This window comes from Girardinichthys multiradiatus, chromosome 3 (genome assembly GCF_021462225.1).
Source record: "Girardinichthys multiradiatus isolate DD_20200921_A chromosome 3, DD_fGirMul_XY1, whole genome shotgun sequence".
Lineage (NCBI taxonomy): Eukaryota > Metazoa > Chordata > Actinopteri > Cyprinodontiformes > Goodeidae > Girardinichthys > Girardinichthys multiradiatus.
In genome coordinates, this window is record NC_061796.1 from 1019719 (window position 1) to 1039040 (window position 19322).

Here is a 19322-nt window from a genome sequence, read left to right on the forward strand (position 1 = left end):
TTTTGCTGGTGCCTATTAAATTTCTTAGAAAAGAAACTCACAGGTCTTTCAATTCCAAATTCATCCTCTTGCAAAAGGACTCCCCCTGCACCGTGACTACCAACTTGAAGTTTAAAAAGCTTACTTATATCAGGAGCCAAATAGACAGGATAACTACACAGCATCTTCCTCACCTCTTCAAAAGCCTGCTGACAAAGAGTGGACCAAATGTATTTCACAGCCCTCCAAGCACCCAACAACCTTATTCATCAAACGCTGAAATGTTGCCGGTGCATTCCTTAAACCAAAAGGCATAACACGATATGAATACAAACCACTAGGTGTAACAAAGGCAGAGATATCAGAATCAGCTTTATTGCCAAGTTTGTACATACAAACAAGGAATTTGACTCCGGTACACTTGCTCTTTGGTTTTGATTTTACATTACAGAATATACATATTTACAATGTACAATATACACATATATAAATAAAAAGGTGCATTTGCAACATCTGTATGCTGTTGTTTGTACTCTATTAAACGTTCATCAGAGAAACAGCCTGGGGAAAGAAACTGTCTCTTTGGCGGCTGGTTTTAGTGAACAGTGCTCTGTAGCGCCACCTGAAGGTAAAACTCTAAACAGTTTATGTGCAGGGTGTGTGGGGTCTTAAGAGATTTCAGCAGCTCTTTTCCTGACCCTTGACCTGTATAAGTGCTGGATGGAGGGAAGGTCAGCCTTGATTATTCTCTCTGCAGTCCTGATTATTCATTGCAGTCTGGACCTGTCCTGTTTGGTGGATGAGCCATACCACACTGAGATGGATGAAGACAGGACAGACTGAATAATAGCAGTGTAGAAGATGACCAGCAGCTCCTGTGGAAGGTTGAACTTCTTGAGTTCCCTCAGAAAGTACAGTCTCTGCTGGGCCTTCTTTCGAACAGTGTCTATGTGTGAAGACCATCTCAGGTCCTCAGAGATGGTGGTTCCTAAGAACCTGAAGTGGTCCACGGCCGATACAGTGTTGTTGAGGATGGTGAGGGGGGTGTATGGGGGTGGTGTTCTCCGAAGGTCCACCAACATTTCCACGGTCTTGAGTGGATTGAGTTCAAGGTAGTTCTGACCGCACCGGTGGACCAGCCGATCCACCTGCTGTCTGTATGCAGACTCATCTCCGTCCTGGATCAGTCCAATCACAGTAGTGTCATCTGCAAACTTAAGGAGTTTCATGGGCAAGTCCGCTGAGGTGCAGTCATTTGTGTACAGGGAGAAGAGGAGTGGGGTTAGAACACACCCCTGGGGGGCACCACTACTTATTAATCTGGTGAGGGAGAGATGCTCCCCAGTCTCACCTGCTGCTGTCGGTCTGTCAGGAAGCTGTTGATCCACTGACAGGTGGAGGCTGGGACGTTGAGCTGGGTGAACTTCTGGTGGAGGATGTCTGGTATGATGGTGTTGAAGGCCGAGCTGAAGTCTACTAACAGGATCCTGGCGTACGTCTCTGGGTGGTCGAGGTGTGGCAGGATGAAGTGTATCATCTGCCGAGCTGTTTGCTCGGTAAGCAAACTGCAGGGGGTCCAGCAGGGGCCCTGTGATGTCTTTTAGGTGCTTCAACACCAGCCGCTCAAAGGATTTGCATGCCCTTTTAGACAAAGGAACCTGCCAATAGCCTTTCAGCAGATCTATCTTACTGATGACATTTGAATTACCAACTTGGTCAATACAGTCATCCATTTGAGGTAGAGGGTATGAGTCAGGTTTGGTTATGTTATTACCTTTTCTGAAATCTGAACAAAACCGAAATGTTTTGCCTGATGTTGCAATCAACAAACACTGCGAAGCCCAGCTTGAAGATGATGCCTGAGCAATACCATTCTTTAGCATATAGTCAATCTCAGCATCCAGATGCTTGCGTTTTTTTGGAGTAACCCTATAAAATCGTTGTTTTATAGGTTGTGCATCACCCACTTCAATATCATGTTTGATCAGTTGCGTGCAGGATGGAACATCTCCAAATAAGTTAGGGTAAGAACTTATCAATTGAATCAAGTCGAGACGTTGTGATTGTGGAAAATAACATAGCACAGCGTCAAAGTTTTCCAGTTCTTCAGAATTCTTGAGTCTCTCAGTTAACATTTCAGAATCTGAAACAGGCAACAGGGTGACCTCCATCCACCAATGCACTCTGAGCTACATGAGCATGATAAGGTTTACAACAGTTGACATGAATCAAACGCTGTTCCTCCTCCACTCCGGGGTAGCAATAAGATAATTTTGCTCTGACAGCTGTTTCACAACAGTATATGGACAAGAGAACTTGGCCTGAAATGGAGAACTAACAATAGGAAGTAAGGCCAGTACTTGATCACCTGGAACAAAGACACAATGTTCGGCTTTCTTGTCATACAGGCATTTCATCTTTTCCTGAGCAGATGATAACTTCTCTTTTGCCAACTGCATAGCAATAAAGAGTCTCTGCCTAAACCCATTAACATAATTCAACAGGTTTTGAGTTGGTTCATCTTCCCTCCACTCATCCCGCAAAGCAGTTAAGGACCACACACAGTATGACCAAACACTAATTCATTTGGGCTAAAGCCCGTACTCTCCTCTGTCACCTCTCTTGCTGCAAGTATCAACCAAGACAGTCCATCCTCCCAGTCAGCATTCATTTGAACACAGTAAGCACGGAGTAAAGATTTTAATGTTTGATGGAATCGCTCTAGTACACCTTGGCTCTGTGCATGATATGCTGTAGATTGATTGTGCCTAATGTGCAGCTGCTTCAAAACCTCTGCAAACAAATGTGAAGAGAAATTAGATCCTTGGTCACTCTGAATGACTTTTGGTATCCCAAAAATAGCAATAAACTGAGTGAGAGCTCGCACCACAGACTTTGCAGTAAGTTTGTGCAATGGACATGCTGCTGGATACCTGGTATTCTGACACATACTGTAACAGTCAAATGATACTTAACACCTGAACGCGATGGGGGAAGAGGACCCACACAATCAACAACCAAGTGTTCAAAAGGCTAACCAATAGCTGGAATAAGATACAGTGGCACTTGTTTTATAGTTTGATTGGTTTTACCAGTCAATTGACAGGTATGGCATGTTTTGATATAGGAAGCAACATCTTTTTTCATTCAAGGCCAAAACAAATTCCGCAAAATGCGGTCATAGGTTTTCCTGACTCCCATGTGTCCAGACTCATGAGACACCTGGTAAACCAACGCAAGCAATTTCAAAGGCACAACAACTTGAGAAACTGGCTCCCCAATAACACGGTCACCACACGGCACCCTCTTTCTTAACAACACCTCGTTTTCAACAAAGTATCCATGAACATAGTTCTGCATCTCCTCCGCACATACAGCAGACTAAAACATCTCCCGCAATGTAGGTTCAGATCTTTTCTCCTGCATCAGATCATTCTGTGAAACAGACAAAGGGACATTAGACCAACACAAAGACGACATGTCTTTATCTTCTCCCAAATGTTCATGATCCAAATTTATCTCATTGGTTATTTTCATTGCCCAAGTCACAGCACATGCTTGAAAAACTTCAGGGTGTCATTTTTCACTTTCATCAGGGCCACTGGTGATCAAAGGTACTGAAACAACAACCGGACGCTCTGGTTGATCAGGCCAGACTTTTCCTTCAGCTATATTATTACCCAGGATCACTGTAAAACCATTCACAGGTAGAGCAGGACCAACACCCATTTTTACTTCCCCGTCAAACAACTGTGAATGGAGCATGAGCTTATGTACCAGAACATGAAACACAGACATGCCCATACCCAACACAGGGATAGATAATTCAGTGTCAGATTAATCTGAAAAAGGCTAAACTGATGTCAGGATAAATGAATCGTATGCACTAGTCTCCCTCAAGATTGTGACTGGGACCTTAATGTCACTCCCCACTAAGGAAACCAATCCTCCCATAAGGAATGGCTTATAGCCACTTAAATTGGGTTTTCCTTCTGGTAATACTTCTGTGGTTTTAATTGGAGCACTTAAAGAAAATGATGCAGCAAATGCTGCTGGTTTAACCTGAGCTCCATTTTTGGTTCTTGATCTCAGTATAGCACAGTGTTGCTTCCAATGACCTTTTCTGTAACAATAATGACAAATTTTGTCCAGATCACGGTTACTGCACTCTGAAAAAGAATCACCTGAACGTGTGTAACACCACTTTGGAGCACTCATCCAAACGGTATGTGCTTCCCAATTGTCTTTGTGTGTCAAGACAAAGTCATCAGCCAATGCGGCAGCCTCTGATGCTGTTTTCACCTGTTCATTAAGATACACTGCAATGTGTTCAGAAACAGAGCTCTTAAATTGTTCTAGAGCCATTAAATTACAGAAATCATCAAATGTTTTCACCTGAGAGGCAGTACACCACCGATTAAAGTAATCTCTAAATCTCTTGCCAACTCTAAGTTTTGCCACCTTTTTTCCAGTTCCTAAACTTCTATCGGTATGTTTCAGGAACTCATTCAAATGCCTTCAGTATTGCAGCTTTAACCATGGCATAATCCTGACAGTCATTTAAACTTAACATGGAAAAAACTTCCTGAGCATGACCAACCAAAACACACTGAAGGAAATCTGTGCAGTCTGAATCAGACCAGCCCCTTGTCTCCGCAACCCTTCTCAAACAAAAATTAGGCTTTTTACTAAAGTTAGGCACCAGAGGTGACAGCAAGTAACTTAAAATATCAGATTTACACTTAGACTCCACAATACCAGATCCGTCAGCCAGTTTACCTTCTTTCATCAGATATAATTTCTCATATTCTAAGTTTAACCTTGCTAATTTAGTTTGCTGCCTCATTTTTTCCAAAGCTAGAGCCTTATCCAAATCTACTTGCTGTCACAAGGTCTCCAATGCCAACTCATTGTATCTTTCCAGCTGCATTCTTAATTTTAACATCTCCTTTTGTTGCTCAAAATCCAAAGAAACTTGCAAACTGAGAAACCAAATCATCAGGTTTAGGAGGCAATATCAAGACACCCATTCAGTTTATTTCAATTCAGTTTATTTATATAGCACCAGTTCACAAAACATGTCGTCTCAAGGCACTTCACAAAAGTCAGGTGCATACATTCCAATTAATCCTAATCATTAAACAGTGCAGTCAGATTCAGTTATTTATTCAAATTGGATAAAAAGTTTTTCTATCTAAGGAAACCCAGCAGATTACATCCAGTCAGTGACTTGCAGCATTCCCTCCTCCCGGATGAGCATGTAGAGACAGTGGATAGTCACTGGCGTTGACTTTGCAGCAATCCCTCATACTGAGCATGCATGTAGCGACAGCAGAGAGGAAAATCTCCCTTTTAACAGGAAGAAACCTCCAGCAGAACCAGGCTCAGTGTGAGCGGCCATCTGCCACGACCGACTGGGGGTTTGAGAGAAAGAACAGAGCAGAGACACGAAGAGAAAAAAGAAGCACTGATCCAGGAGTCCTTTCTATGGGAAGGAAAACTAAATGTTAATAGATGTAGCTCCTTTAGTCGTTTCACTTAAAAGAAAGAACAGATAAACTCTGAGCCAGTTTTCAAGGTTAGAGTCTGAAAGAGAACACATAGAGTTAGTCACAGTTAAGCTCAGTCAGTAGCTATGTCTAGGAGAGAGAAAGGGTTAAACACTAAAAGACAGGACTATGTGGATCATCGGTAGAGGGTGAGCATTAAGTTGTTGCCAGAAGCTTGGAGGGGGCATCCCCTCTCCAGAAAGATGTCACAGGTAGACACAGTCAGGCCAGGTGTAGCTTCTAGGAAGAGAAAAGAGGGAGAACAAAGTTAAAGGCTGAAATAACAGCAAATAATGCAAAATTGGAGAGTAGTGTGAGAATGTAGCGAATAGGGTGAAAGTGGTCATTATCTTACCCAGCAGCCTAAGCCTATAGCAGCATAACTACAGAGATAGGTCAGGATAACCTAAGCCAGTCTAACTATAAGCTTTATCAAAAAGAAAAGTTTTAAGCCTAGCCTTAAAAGTAGACAGTTTGTCCATCTAGAGCCCACTGATGGCCATTGTTATACTAAGAACCACAACGATTGGGATACCTCTCTCTGTCAGATTGACCATAGCCATTGGAAAAGAGAGGGGGTCATACAGGTAGCAGAAATGGAGGGTGTGTTTGCACCTCAACCATAACTGAGCCGATTTAGGCTAAACCTGGCTCCCCCTTACTCCTCCAACAGGGAGGGAAGAAGACGGAGGTAAAAAATAAGGAAGATAGCTCAGGATAATCTAAGCCACTCTAACTATAAGCTTTATCAAAAAGGAAAGTTTTAACCCTAGCCTTAAAAGTAGACAGGGTGTCTGCCTCACGGACTAAAACTGAGAGCTGGTTCCACAGGAGAGGATCCTGATAACTAAAAGATCCGCCGCCCATTTTACTTCTAGAGACTTTAGGAACCACCAGTAAACCTGCTGTCTGAAAACAAAGTGCTCTGTTAGGAACGTATGGAACAATCAGATATCTGATGTATGATGGAGCTAAATCATTAAGGGCTTTATATGTGAGGAGGATAATTTTAAATTCTATTCTGGATTTAACAGGGAGCCAATGAAGGGAAGCTAAAGTAGGAGAAATATGATCTCTCTTTTTAATTTTCATCAGAACTCTTGCTCCAGCATTTTGAATCAGCTGAAGGCTTTTAACTTTTTTTGTGGTCATCCTGATAGTAACAAATTACAATAGTCCAGCCTTGAAGTAACAAATGCATGGACTAGTTTTTCAGTGTCACTCTTGAGGATATTTCTAATTTTGGCAATGTTCCAGAGATGAAAGAAGGAAATCCTAGAAACCTGTTTAATATGGAATTTAAATGACATGTCCTGGTCAAAAATAACACCAAGGGTTTTTTACTTTATTATCGGAGGTCAATTTAATGCCATCCAGGTTAAGGGATTGACTAAGCAGTTTCTTTTTTAAAGACTCTGGTCCAAAGACGACAACTTCTGTCTTGTCTGAATTTAGAAGCAAAAAATTTAAAGTCATCCAAGTTTTTATGTCTTCAAGACATGCTTGTAGTCTATCTAACTGGTTGGGCTCATCAGGATTCATGGATAAGTAAAGCTTAGTGTCATCAGCATAACAGTGAAAATCTATTCTATGCTGCCTGATAATTTGACCTATTGGAAGCATATACAGGTCCTTCTCAAAATATTAGCATATTGTGATAAAGTTCATTATTTTCCATAATGTCATGATGAAAATTTACCATTCATATATTTTAGATTCATTGCACACTAACTGAAATATTTCAGGTCATTTATTGTCTTAATACGGATGACTTTGGCATACAGCTCATGAAAACCCAAAATTCCTATCTCACAAAAGTAGCATATTTCATCCGACCAATAAAAGAAAAGTGTTTTTAATACAAAAAACGTCAACCTTCAAATAATCATGTACAGTTATGCACTCAATACTTGGTCGGGAATCCTTTTGCAGAAATGACTGCTTCAATGCGGCGTGGCATGGAGGCAATCAGCCTGTGGCACTGCTGAGGTCTTATGGAGGCCCAGGATGCTTCGATAGCGGCCTTTAGCTCATCCAGAGTGTTGGGTCTTGAGTCTCTCAACGTTCTCTTCACAATATCCCACAGATTCTCTATGGGATTCAGGTCAGGAGAGTTGGCAGGCCAATTGAGCACAGTGATACCATGGTCAGTAAACCATTTACCAGTGGTTTTGGCACTGTGAGCAGGTGCCAGGTCGTGCTGAAAAATGAAATCTTCATCTCCATAAAGCTTTTCAGCAGATGGAAGCCTGAAGTGCTCCAAAATCTCCTGATAGCTAGCTGCATTGACCCTGCCCTTGATAAAACACAGTGGACCAACACCAGCAGCTGACACGGCACCCCAGACCATCACTGACTGTGGGTACTTAACACTGGACTTCTGGCATTTTGGCATTTCCTTCTCCCCAGTCTTCCTCCAGACTCTGGCACCTTGATTTCCGAATGACATGCAGAATTTGCTTTCATCTGAAAAAAGTACTTTGGACCACTGAGCAACAGTCCAGTGCTGCTTCTCTGTAGCCCAGGTCAGGCGCTTCTGCCGCTGTTTCTGGTTCAAAAGTGGCTCGACCTGGGGAATGCGGCACATGTAGCCCATTTCCTGCACACGCCTGTGCACGGTGGCTCTGGATGTTTCTACTCCAGACTCAGTCCACTGTTTCCGCAGGTCCCCCAAGGTCTGGAATCGGCCCTTCTCCACAATCTTCTTCAGGGTCCGGTCTCCTCTTCTCGTTGTGCAGCGTTTTCTGCCACACTTTTTCCTTCCCACAGACGTCCCACTGAGGTGCCTTGATACAGCACTCTGGGAACAGCCTATTCGTTCAGAAATTTCTTTCTGTGTCTTACCCTCTTGCTTGAGGGTGTCAATAGTGGCCTTCTGGACAGCAGTCAGGTCGGCAGTCTTACCCATGATTGGGGTTTTGAGTGATGAACCAGGCTGGGAGTTTTAAAGGCCTCAGGAATCTTTTGCAGGTGTTTAGAGTTAACTCGTTGATTCAGATGATTAGGTTCATAGCTCGTTTAGAGACCCTTTTAATGATATGCTAATTTTGTGAGATAGGAATTTTGCGTTTTCATGAGCTGTATGCCAAAATCATCCGTATTAAGACATTAAAAGACCTGAAATATTTCAGTTAGTGTGCAATGAATCTAAAATATATGAATGTTAAATTTTCATCATGACATTATGGAAAATAATGAACTTTATCACAATGTGCTAATATTTTGAGAAGGACCTGTATATAGTAAAGGGAATTGACCCAAGTACTGAACCCTGTGGTACTCCACAATTAACCCTGGAGTTTAAAGATGATTTATCATTTACATGAACAAACTTAGAGATAGGGTGAGGAGCTCGGCCATCCGGGAGGGGCTCGGAGTAGAGCAGCTGCTCCTCCACATTGAGAAGGGCCAGTTGAGGTGGCTCGGGCATCTATACCAGATGCCTGCTGGACACCTTCCTCAGAAGGTGTTCCAGGCACGTCCCACCGGGAGGATGCCCAGGGGACGGCCCAGGAGGGACTATGCCTCTCGGCTGGCGTGTGAACGCCTTGGGCTCCCCCCGGAGGAGCTGGAGGAGGTGTCTGGGGAGAGAGACGTCTGGGTGTCTCTGCTGAGTCTGCTGCCCCCGTGACCCGGTCCCGGATAAGCGGAAGACGACGAGTACGCGTACGAGATTAACAAACTGGAATCTGTCAGACAAATAATATTTAAACCAGCCTAGTGCTGTTCCCCTGATCCCTACAGCATATTCCAGCCTTTCTAAGAGAATATTGTGATCGACTGTATCAAATGCAGCACTGAGATCCAACAGGACAAGTACAGACACAAGTCCATTATCTGAAGTAAAACTGCTGATTACTCGTGCAACCTATAACAACTAAACTGAACTTCCCCTTTGACTGCCTACCACAACCGAACTAGCTCAATTCTAGTCTCCAGAATACATGGATGGTGGGTACTTATGCACTGGATACCAATTAAGTGGCAAAGCGACCAGAAAACTGGCAACCCCACCATCACTATAGCTGTGACCCGGAGACAACCACTCTAACCATATGATCTCACACTACTATCCTTGAGCCCATGAATCCCAAAGGGGAGACCTGCTGAAGCCCAAAGGGGAGTCAGTTTTAAATTACACTTAATTGCACAAATTAGGCAATAATCAACACTCACCACTGGATTCTCCATATAAAGTTGAGAGCAAACAACTAACCCCAAGCCAGAGAAAGAGGAAAAATCTTTCAAACAAAACTTAAAATTTCCACACTAGCTTCTCTAACTAACTAACTTAACAAAAAATGCTTACAAAAAGGGCTGCATGGTGGTGCAGTTGGTAGCACTGTTGCCTTGCAGCAAGAAGGTCCTGGGTTCAATTCCCAACCGGGGGTCTTTCTGCATGGAGTTTGCATGTTCTCCCCATGCATGTCCTGTACCCTGCCTCTTGCCCATAGACTGCTGGAGATAGGCACCAGCTCCCCCACAACCCACTATGGAATAAGTGGTAGAAAATGATTGACTGACTGCTTACAAAAATGATCACTTACTGAATAGAAAAAAAAAAAGTTGTGCAAAATTACTTTTTCAATTTGAACGAGCGCCCAATTTGTTATGGTCTGGCTCTATGACCACAACAAATAAAGGGAAGGAATGCCTGTTGATTTCTTATTATTATTCAGGCAATAAATAAATTGCCTTTTTCGCGGCTTTAACATTGTCAAAAACTCACCAACTTTGGCAGAGGTGTGAAATCGTGCGTGAAATTTAAATATTTTATAGGTTTCGCAAATGTCACAATAAAAATGGCTCAGAAGCCCCCCACCAAAATTTTCAAGAAAGCCTCCGCATTGACCTTTATCATACACTTATGAAATTTGGTACACTTATAGAACTCCCCAAAACCTACCTAAAACTCTCTTGCACCCACATCCTACACCAAACAGGAAGTTGGCCATCTTGGATTGAAGTTTCAATTTTGACCCAATTTTTGCTGTTTGTAGCCTCTGTATTTGATCGAACTCCTCCTAGAGACTTTGATCCATCAGCTTGAAATTTGGTCAGTTTGCTCAGAAGGGATGGGGGATTTAAAGTTATCAAAATTATGAGTTTTTGAGCATGTTGCCTCAGAAAGTACAGTCTCTGCTGGGCCTTCTTTCGAACAGTGTCTATGTGTGAAGACCATCTCAGGTCCTCAGAGATGGTGGTTCCTAAGAACCTGAAGTGGTCCACGGCCGATACAGTGTTGTTGAGGATGGTGAGGGGGGTGTATGGGGGTGGTTTTCTCCGAAGGTCCACCACCATTTCCACAGTCTTGAGTGGGTTGAGTTCAAGGTAGTTCTGACTGCACCAGTGTACCAGCCGATCCACTTGCTGTCTGTATGCAGACTCATCACCGTCCTGGATCAGTCAGCATCATCAGCATCATCTGCATGGAGTTTGCATGTTCACAATCCAAAAAGACTGAGTCAATGTCAATTAACCTAACACGACTGTTAGGTCAATTGGTCTCTCTACATTGCCCTTTGGTGTGAACGAGTGTATGCATGGTTGTGTGTCTGTGTTGTCCTGCGATGGACTGGCGATCTGTCCAGGGTGTACCTCGCCTCCTGCCCACAGACTGCTGGAGATATGCACCAGCTTCTCCACAACCTACTATGGAAGAAGCGGTATAGAAAATGACTGACTGACTGAAACTAAAATGTAGTTGCAGTTTTCCTTGGGTGGGAGGGTGAGTCTATCCTCAAAATCATGGTAATTACATTTGTAATTAGGTTGTAAATTGTTTATATGTACTTAATATATTCAGTTGTAGTGTAATATTTCTTTGGTGTGATGCAGTGGTCACCTTGAAATGAAGTTAGTCATTCCAAGTTGTTATGTTTTTCTATCTCCAAACACAAACAGTATTTAAAATTTTTGTTTTGAATATATGTTTCATGGCCTTATGTGATCATCTGTCTGATGGTATGTTTTTTCCCTCAGGTAGTGGAGGACTGCTACAATATTTTGAAGGAGTATGGCTTCCGCTTTGTGAGAAGAGGACCAATCTTTGTGAAGGGAAAAGGGGAACTGCTCACATATTTTCTTAAAGGAAGAGACAAACATGGCTCATTTGTTAATGGTTCATCTGTCACTCTGCCACATCAAGTGGTAGACAGTTAAAGTTCTGAGTTCTTCAAACAATCTACAGTGTTTTGAATGCTGCAACAAGCAAGGGAGAAACAATTTGACAACTAAAAATGTAGTAGAAAAGTCCATTTAATTATAGAAATTTCAGTCATGTTCATCAGTCTGCGATCCGTTATTAAAGTAGGTTGTTCACTTTGAAAAGATGAGAAGATGGATGCCCACATATTGTTTTTTCCATATTCATTCATATTCATAACAATATTAAATAGAAAATAGCAGTTGGTAATGCCATGCATAGTTTAAGCTATTTAAGACATTTATGCGCACTGTTTAAAAAACACATGACCTTTTTTATTATTGTTGGAATTTAATCAGACTAAACCTTTGTTTTAGGTCAGTTAGGATTACAGGAGTATTAACACTGCAGGTGTATATGGTATGCACAAAGAAAAGGCACCACTTTTCTTTTTCTTTTATTATTTTCCTGTGGCTGAACTGATAAATTGGCTAATCAGCAGAAAATAATGCAAATAATAACATGTTTAAAATAGTGCAACAACTTGTATTCAGTTCTTGTATTTAAAGTAAACATAAAGAATCCTGCACAAGTACTGAGACATAGAGCTTGGCTTTTTCTTATACATTGCTCAGGTCAGTATTGAGTTTTAAGCCACATCCCTTTGTATATATCATCCTTGCTACATTCTCTCAAAGCCCCATTGCGTCTTGATAACTGCGGATCTGCTTGTATGATGAGAAAGAACAAAGTGATCCCTAATGCAGTTTTTAATGGTTATGTGTTTATTGCAAAACTATGATCCAAAATAGGCCTATGTTATTTGTTATATGTATGTGGCCATAATAAAGTCCTAATTTCAATCTCAAAGAAAATGTATAGTTGCAGTGCTGAAAAGGGGTGTTTTAGGAAGACAGCCTGTCATTTACACCACTACTGTCAAGAGAAGTCAGCCAACACCCCAGCAAACTATTGTGCTGCCAACTTCACTTAAACATGATATGATAGTACCTGTCATATCTCCTGATGCCAAAGCAGCATCCTTTCACTTTCAATGCCAAATCCAGTTTTAACTGAAGTCTATCTTCAGTCTTATATTTCAGCTAATAAACGATTGCAGAAAATAAATATGTGGAAGAAGATGAGAAGGTTGTAGAGAAGAATAAACAATTTATTGTACACCTAGACAACTGACTGGACAGGAGCTATATACAAAAGGGAACAGACCGAACTATATATTGATAAAGCTTAGGTCCTTCATTGCAAAGATATTCACACGTTAGTTTTTTCAAGTCAAGTCTCAGTCTTTGAAGGGCAAGGCCATTCAAGTCTCATATTTTTTACTTGCAGTAAAGTCTCTAATGACTGAAACAAAAATTTTCTCATTAAGTTGATGACATCTAGTGCACCTCCAATACTGCATCATTGTAGGGTAGGAATCCAAACCCTTTACTGTTTATTGATGGAGCTGTTCCTTAAACTCCTGCGTGCTCGTTTGTTTTGGTAAAGCTAAGTCATGCTATACTGTTTTAGTAAAACTAAATAATAAAAGAAAGCATGAAGATTGCGCAGTTCAAATTGCCTGATCAGGGAGAAGTAATCACATCCACCTCGTCCGAACACTTCTGATCTTTTCTCCCCAGAACAGCAGTTTTTATTCAAAAGCAAGGCGTGTACATTGAAAAGAAAAAAACATACACTTCATCAGTTGTCAGTGAACTGTCTGATTCCATATCCGGAGTTGTTTTGCACCTGTGTTCAGCTGACCTTTCGACTTTTGCACAACATTTCCTGTTATTCTACTTTTGACTTTTTACCTACAGACATGTACAGAAATCTGCAGACACATACAGAAATATCTTCACTGTTGTAGGGCAGATTAAGTCAAACACACACATACACAGAGGCCTGTTAGGCAGGTCTCTAAGTTACACAATACATTTTATTTCACACATTATTAAACATAACTTGAGCATAGCAATGGACATCCTATTAAGTATTTTAAATGTTTCCAACATTATCCTTAAGCCTAAATTACCCTATGAACATTTAAAACCTATGTTTAAATTCTTTAATTTTCATAAACAATTATTTCTTAGTCTTTCAACATTTAGCATGCAAAAGGTTGCTTTTTATCATTTTAAAAATTGTTCAAGAGTAATGTCTTTAGAAAAATAAATGCGTTATTTTATAATTAGATGTTATGAAATCTAATCATAAATTAGAGCATTTATTTTAGAATCTAGGATAATAATAAAAAGAGATTAAGACCTGCTAATGTAGAATCTAATAAAAAGTATTTTTTTTTTTTTTGCCTTTGTGATGATTGAGTTAATATAGGTTTATCCCTACCTTTTTATTGGCCAGTCCACTATATATTGCACTAAATATTTGGAGAGTTTCATTTTCTTCCAATAATTTTGAAAACCTATTTTGGAATCCACATTTAAAACTTTCCAAAAAATTCTAAATAGCAAAGTTGTTCAAATGTCCAGTATCAATTAGTATATAATGAATGCAGCACAGTGCAGCATGTGATAAAAAGATTGCTGCACTTCTAAATGAAAAAACCCGAAGTGTTTGTATTTTTGATATTTCCAGCTAGACGTAATCCTTGTAATGACACCTGTAGCTTAATGGTGAGAGAATGCTGGTAAGTGTTGAAGAACCTCTTTAAAGAGGCCTTCTGCGCGTTCGTTTATTCACCATAACCTGGAGGAATTCACAACATATTTTAAATCAATCACACGGAGACAGCTGTATGTAATTAAAATACCTGGACCAGGGGAAGCTCTCATGTGATCAGGCCACACACCGAGACGACTTCAGAGCTGCTCATTGGGCACATTGTTTTTATTAAAACACACATGAAAATGGGCAGCGCCCCGTTTACAGTTTTTTTTCTCACATGTAGTCACGTACACACTTTTTCCGGCTTACCATATTTAGACATTCATTGTCTTGCACCTGCACCCCCGTATCTACTGATATAAGCAGGGAGTAAGGCAGTCTCTACTTTTCACATACTCCTTCAGCTCTCAGTATTTTTCTGCTTCATCACACTCAAGGCCAAGTTTGTGCAATAACAATTCTGCACGCCACAATGTCTTATACTAACACAGGTTATACATTTTATTTCCCACACTGGTTATGAACATAATAATAATGATGCACACAAATAATATATCTCCACATAAGTTACATTTATTTTGTTCTGAAATGATCCAGTCATTTAATACAACAATCTGATAAACCCTGGTTGTGTTCTGTGGACTGCTTTTAAATCTCTAGAGATGATTGTACAAAAAAGGATGCTTCATAAAATAAAGAACATCCAGTTAGAGGCTTCTTGAGATCCGCTGTAACACAGACCACTAGAGAAAATGCTTCCTGCCCACAGCTATCACCGTCCATAATGACTCTTTTAAGAATAAGGATAATTTGAGAATATAAATAAAATGAAATCATATTCCTTGTTTGTCTGTATAAACTTTCCAATAAAGCTGATTCTGATTTAAACTCCTTTGGAATTAATAAAGATTAAAGCTGTAAAAGCTTCTATGGGCCTCTCATTGCAGTTTCTTGTGTTGGTAAATTTAAATGAGCTGTCAAAATTATTATAAAGTCCTTTAATACATAAAACTTTCAACAAATGTCTCTACTTACACCTATGTGCAGCAATTCTAGCTAGCGGTTACTAGTTGGCTCATCTATCCTGGCATGGCTCAGTGCAGACATGTGAATCAGCTGCCACATTTAAGCACTCGTCTATAGTTGAGAACTACAGCTGTATAGAAATGTTGACTTGAATTTAGATACATCTTACAGGCTTCCTGGATGAGATTTTTTCCTGCCCATTCTAGCACAAGCTACTGACTTTAGGTGGCAAAGGTTTGTTTACCAGTGTACAGGTTGTTCTGCTGTTTAATGTTTAGTAGTCAATCTTTAACCCTCCCAAAGTTTACTTGGGAACAAGTGTAGGGCAAACTGTTTCCTTTGTTTTACCTTTTACTCTGTGTTGTATCTGGGGTTTGGTTAGCTGTTTTGAGAGGCCTACTGTGGGGATTTTCCCTTTATTCTTGCATTTCTTAGTTTGGCATCAGGTGTCAGCATTTTCTGTGGGAGCACCTTTAATTTGGCTTTATTGATTTTTACTCATCCTTAGTTTTCCCTACAGGAGGCCTGGTTACCATGTACTTTTCTGAAATGGCTTAGTTTCTTTTTCATTCCCTTTTCCAGAGCCAGCATAGTTCAAATATTTTACTGTTGTAAATTAAAATTAAAATTTTGCTGCCTCACACTCATCTGCAAACCACTCCTGTACATACTAAAGGTCACAACATCAAGATTCCAACAGAACCACATTACCCAAAAAAAGTAAACATAAGACCCAGACTTTCCAAATTCAGACACACTCCTTTCAATGACTACACCTTGAGACCATGTCCATGACCACCACAAACAGAATTGAGGACAAGTATTAACCATGGCGGATTCCAGATGGCACTGGGAACAAGTTCAACTTAGTGCTACAAACAGATAAAGCTTTTATTTGAGTCATATAAAGACCAGATAGCTCTTAAAAACTGTATATGCTGCATCTATAGCACCCCATACTCCTGCAGCATTCCACCCAAATTGCCTCAGAAGACACAATTTTGTGAATTTCCCACTGCTGCTCAACAGGATTTTTGTGATACTTTATCTGCTGTTCTGCATACCTCCTTTCCTGCCAGTGAAGTAGCAGGACTACTTGGAATCTGCATATGTAGTCCCCCACCCTCACCTGCCAACACTCCTGCAGATCTCAACTCTCTGTATCTGTGGTGGGCACACAGTTGATATCGTGTTGCCTTTTTGAGTTGTGCTCAACCAAGCCCAAATGTCAATGTTCCACCACCAAGCACTCGCTAGAAAGCACCTTACTTCAGGCCTGGCTTTATGAAGGAACCTAGTCTCCATTCTGGGCAAGGTTTCCCTATTAATCAGACAATATTACATGGTAACTCAAACCCATTCACCACCTTAAGGTGGCAAATCTAGAGGGGTTTAAAATTTTTATTCTATAGCAAGCACAGAAAACATGGAAAAGAAATGCATAGTTGATGTGATTAGGAATTAAATGTCAGCCAGTATGCAGGTATCTGGTTTCAACTGCAGACGTGTGCAATCTTGCTCACTGGGTAATGTTGCAAATTGACAGATCTTCACACAGAAGCTTGCCTGTGTCTGTTTGCAGCATATCTTAAAGTCAGTTTCAGCAGGTGTTTAGGTCAATTTGCTTTCTGTATCTTGTTTGGTTTCCTACAAGAAACATCCTTTAAAGATTAGCTGTAAACTTCCAGTGATATATTATTTGTCCATAAACAGTTTTTAGTACAAAATTGAAACAGAGTAGCTCATGAACACATGTTGAGTTTTTCAAGTTTGATATCAAACAAAGTATTTCTCAAATATGACAGGTTAGAGGAGGGGATATGTAGAGCCCTTTTTATAGTTGATTCCCTGCTACATTTGTTAAGGCTGGTCAGTTACAAAGAAATTAGGAATCTCTAGTTTAATAGTAAATTTGTTAAGGTTGGTCAATTTCAAAGAAATGAGCAATCTCTAGTTCAGTGGTAGTTTCAATTCTTAATAAAACAGTTGCTAATCAAATGTGTGAGCATTTACACAGCAATGACCTGTTTGAAGAGTTTTAGTCAAGTTTCAGAGCTCATAATTGAATTGAATTGAATAGCACTGAAACAGCTCTGCTGAAAGTCACTAATGATATTCTTATGGCCTCAGATAATGGTCTTGTGTCTGTACTGGTTCTGTTAGATCTCAGTGCTGCATTTGATACAGTCGACCATAATATTCTCTTAAAAAGGCTGGAATATGCTGTAGGGATCAGGGGAACAGCGCTAGGCTGGTTTAAATCTTATCTGTCTGACAGATTCCAGTTTGTTCATGTAAATGATAAATCGTCTTTAAACTCCAGGGTTAATTGTGGAGGGTTCAGTACTTGGGCCAATTCTCTTTACTATATATATGCTTCCAATAGGTCAAATTATCAGGCAGCATGGGATCAATTTTCACTGTTATGCTGATGATACTCAGCTTTACTTATCCATAAATCCTGATGAGCCAAACCAGTTATATAGACTACAAGCATGTCTTGAAGATATAAAAACTTGGATGACTTTAAATTTTTTGCTTCTAAATTCAGACAAAACAGAAGTTGTCGTCTTTGGACCAGAGTCTTTAAAAAAAAAACTGCTTGGTCAATCACTTAACCTGGATGGCATTAAAGTGACCTCCGGTAATAAAGTAAAAAACCTTCGTCTTATTTTTGACCAGGACATGTCATTTAAATCCTATATTAAACAAGTTTCTAGGATTTCCTTCTTTCACCTCCAGAACATTGCCAAAATTAGAAACATCCTATCCAGGAGTGACGCTGAAAAACTAGTCCATGCATTTGTTACTTCAAGGCTGGACTCTTGTAATTCTTTACTATCAGGATGTCCACAAAATGCAGTTAAAAGCTTTTAGCTGATTCAAAAGGCTGCAGCAAGAGTTCTGATGAAAATTAAAAAGAGAGATCATATTTCTCCTGTTTTAGCTTCCCTTCATTGGCTCCCTGTTAAATTTAGAATAGAATTTAAAATTTTCCTCCTCACATATAAAGCCCTTAATGATCTAGCTCCATCTTACATCAGAGATCAGATGGTTCCATATGTTCCTAACAGGGCACTTCGTTTTCAGACTGCAGGTTTACTGGTGGTTCCTAGAGTCTCTAGAAGTAGAATGGGAGGCAGATCCTTTAGTTATCAGGCTCCTCTCCTATGGAACCAGCTCCCAGCTTTAGTCCGTGAGGCAGACACCCTGTCTACTTTTAAGGCTAGGCTTAAAACTTTCCTTTTTGATAAAGCTTATAGTTAGTGGCTGAGTTTATCAGGGAGGGAGCCTTCCTCCCTCCCTGTTGGTTGGAGTAAGGGGGAGTCAGGTTTAGCCTAAACCGGCTCAGTTATGGTTGAGGTGCAAACACACCCTCCATTTCTGCTACCTGTGTGACCCCTTCTCTTTTCCAAAGGTTATAATCAGTCTGACAGAGAGAGGTATCCCAATCCTTGTGGTTTTTAGTATAACAATGACCATCAGTGGGACCCTTTGTGGGGTTCCTTGAGACATTTTTGTAAATAAGCGTCGTTTAACTAAATAATCTGAAAAGAAACTATCTGTGTAGTTATGCTGCTATAGGCTTAGGCTGCTGGAGGACATAACGACCACTTTCACCCTCTTCGCTACATTCTCACACTACTCTCCAATTTTGCATTATTTGCTGTTATTTCAGCTTTTAACCTTGTTCTCTCTATTCTCTTCCTAGAAGCTACACCTGGCCTCACTCTGTGTCTACCTGTGACACCTTTCTGGAGAGGGGAATCGTCCGAGCTTCTGCTGGCAACAACTTAATGCTCACCCTCTACCGATGATCCACATAGTCCTGTCTTTTAGTGTTTAACCCTTTCTCTCTCCTAGACATAGCTACTGACTGAGTTTAACTGTGACTAACTCTATGTGCTCTCTTTCAGACTCTAACCTTGAAAACTGGCTCAGAGTTTATCTGTTCTTTATTTCTAGGTGAAACGACTAAAGGAAATACATCC

The 19322-nt window shown here is 40.5% G+C and overlaps 1 protein-coding gene across 3 annotated transcripts in view; it reads left to right on the top strand.

Moving 5' to 3' along the window:
- adcy3a (adenylate cyclase 3a) overlaps window positions 1–12274 on the top strand; it is a 171991-nt gene extending 159717 nt beyond the window's left edge. For all 3 annotated transcript variants that reach the window (XM_047360985.1, XM_047360983.1, XM_047360986.1), the window contains exon 21: window positions 11511–12274. In XM_047360985.1, the coding sequence (XP_047216941.1) occupies window positions 11511–11690 (180 nt within the window). In that variant the 3' untranslated portion in view covers window positions 11691–12274. The remainder of the gene's footprint in view (window positions 1–11510) is intronic.
- Window positions 12275–19322: the final 7048 nt, after the last annotated feature.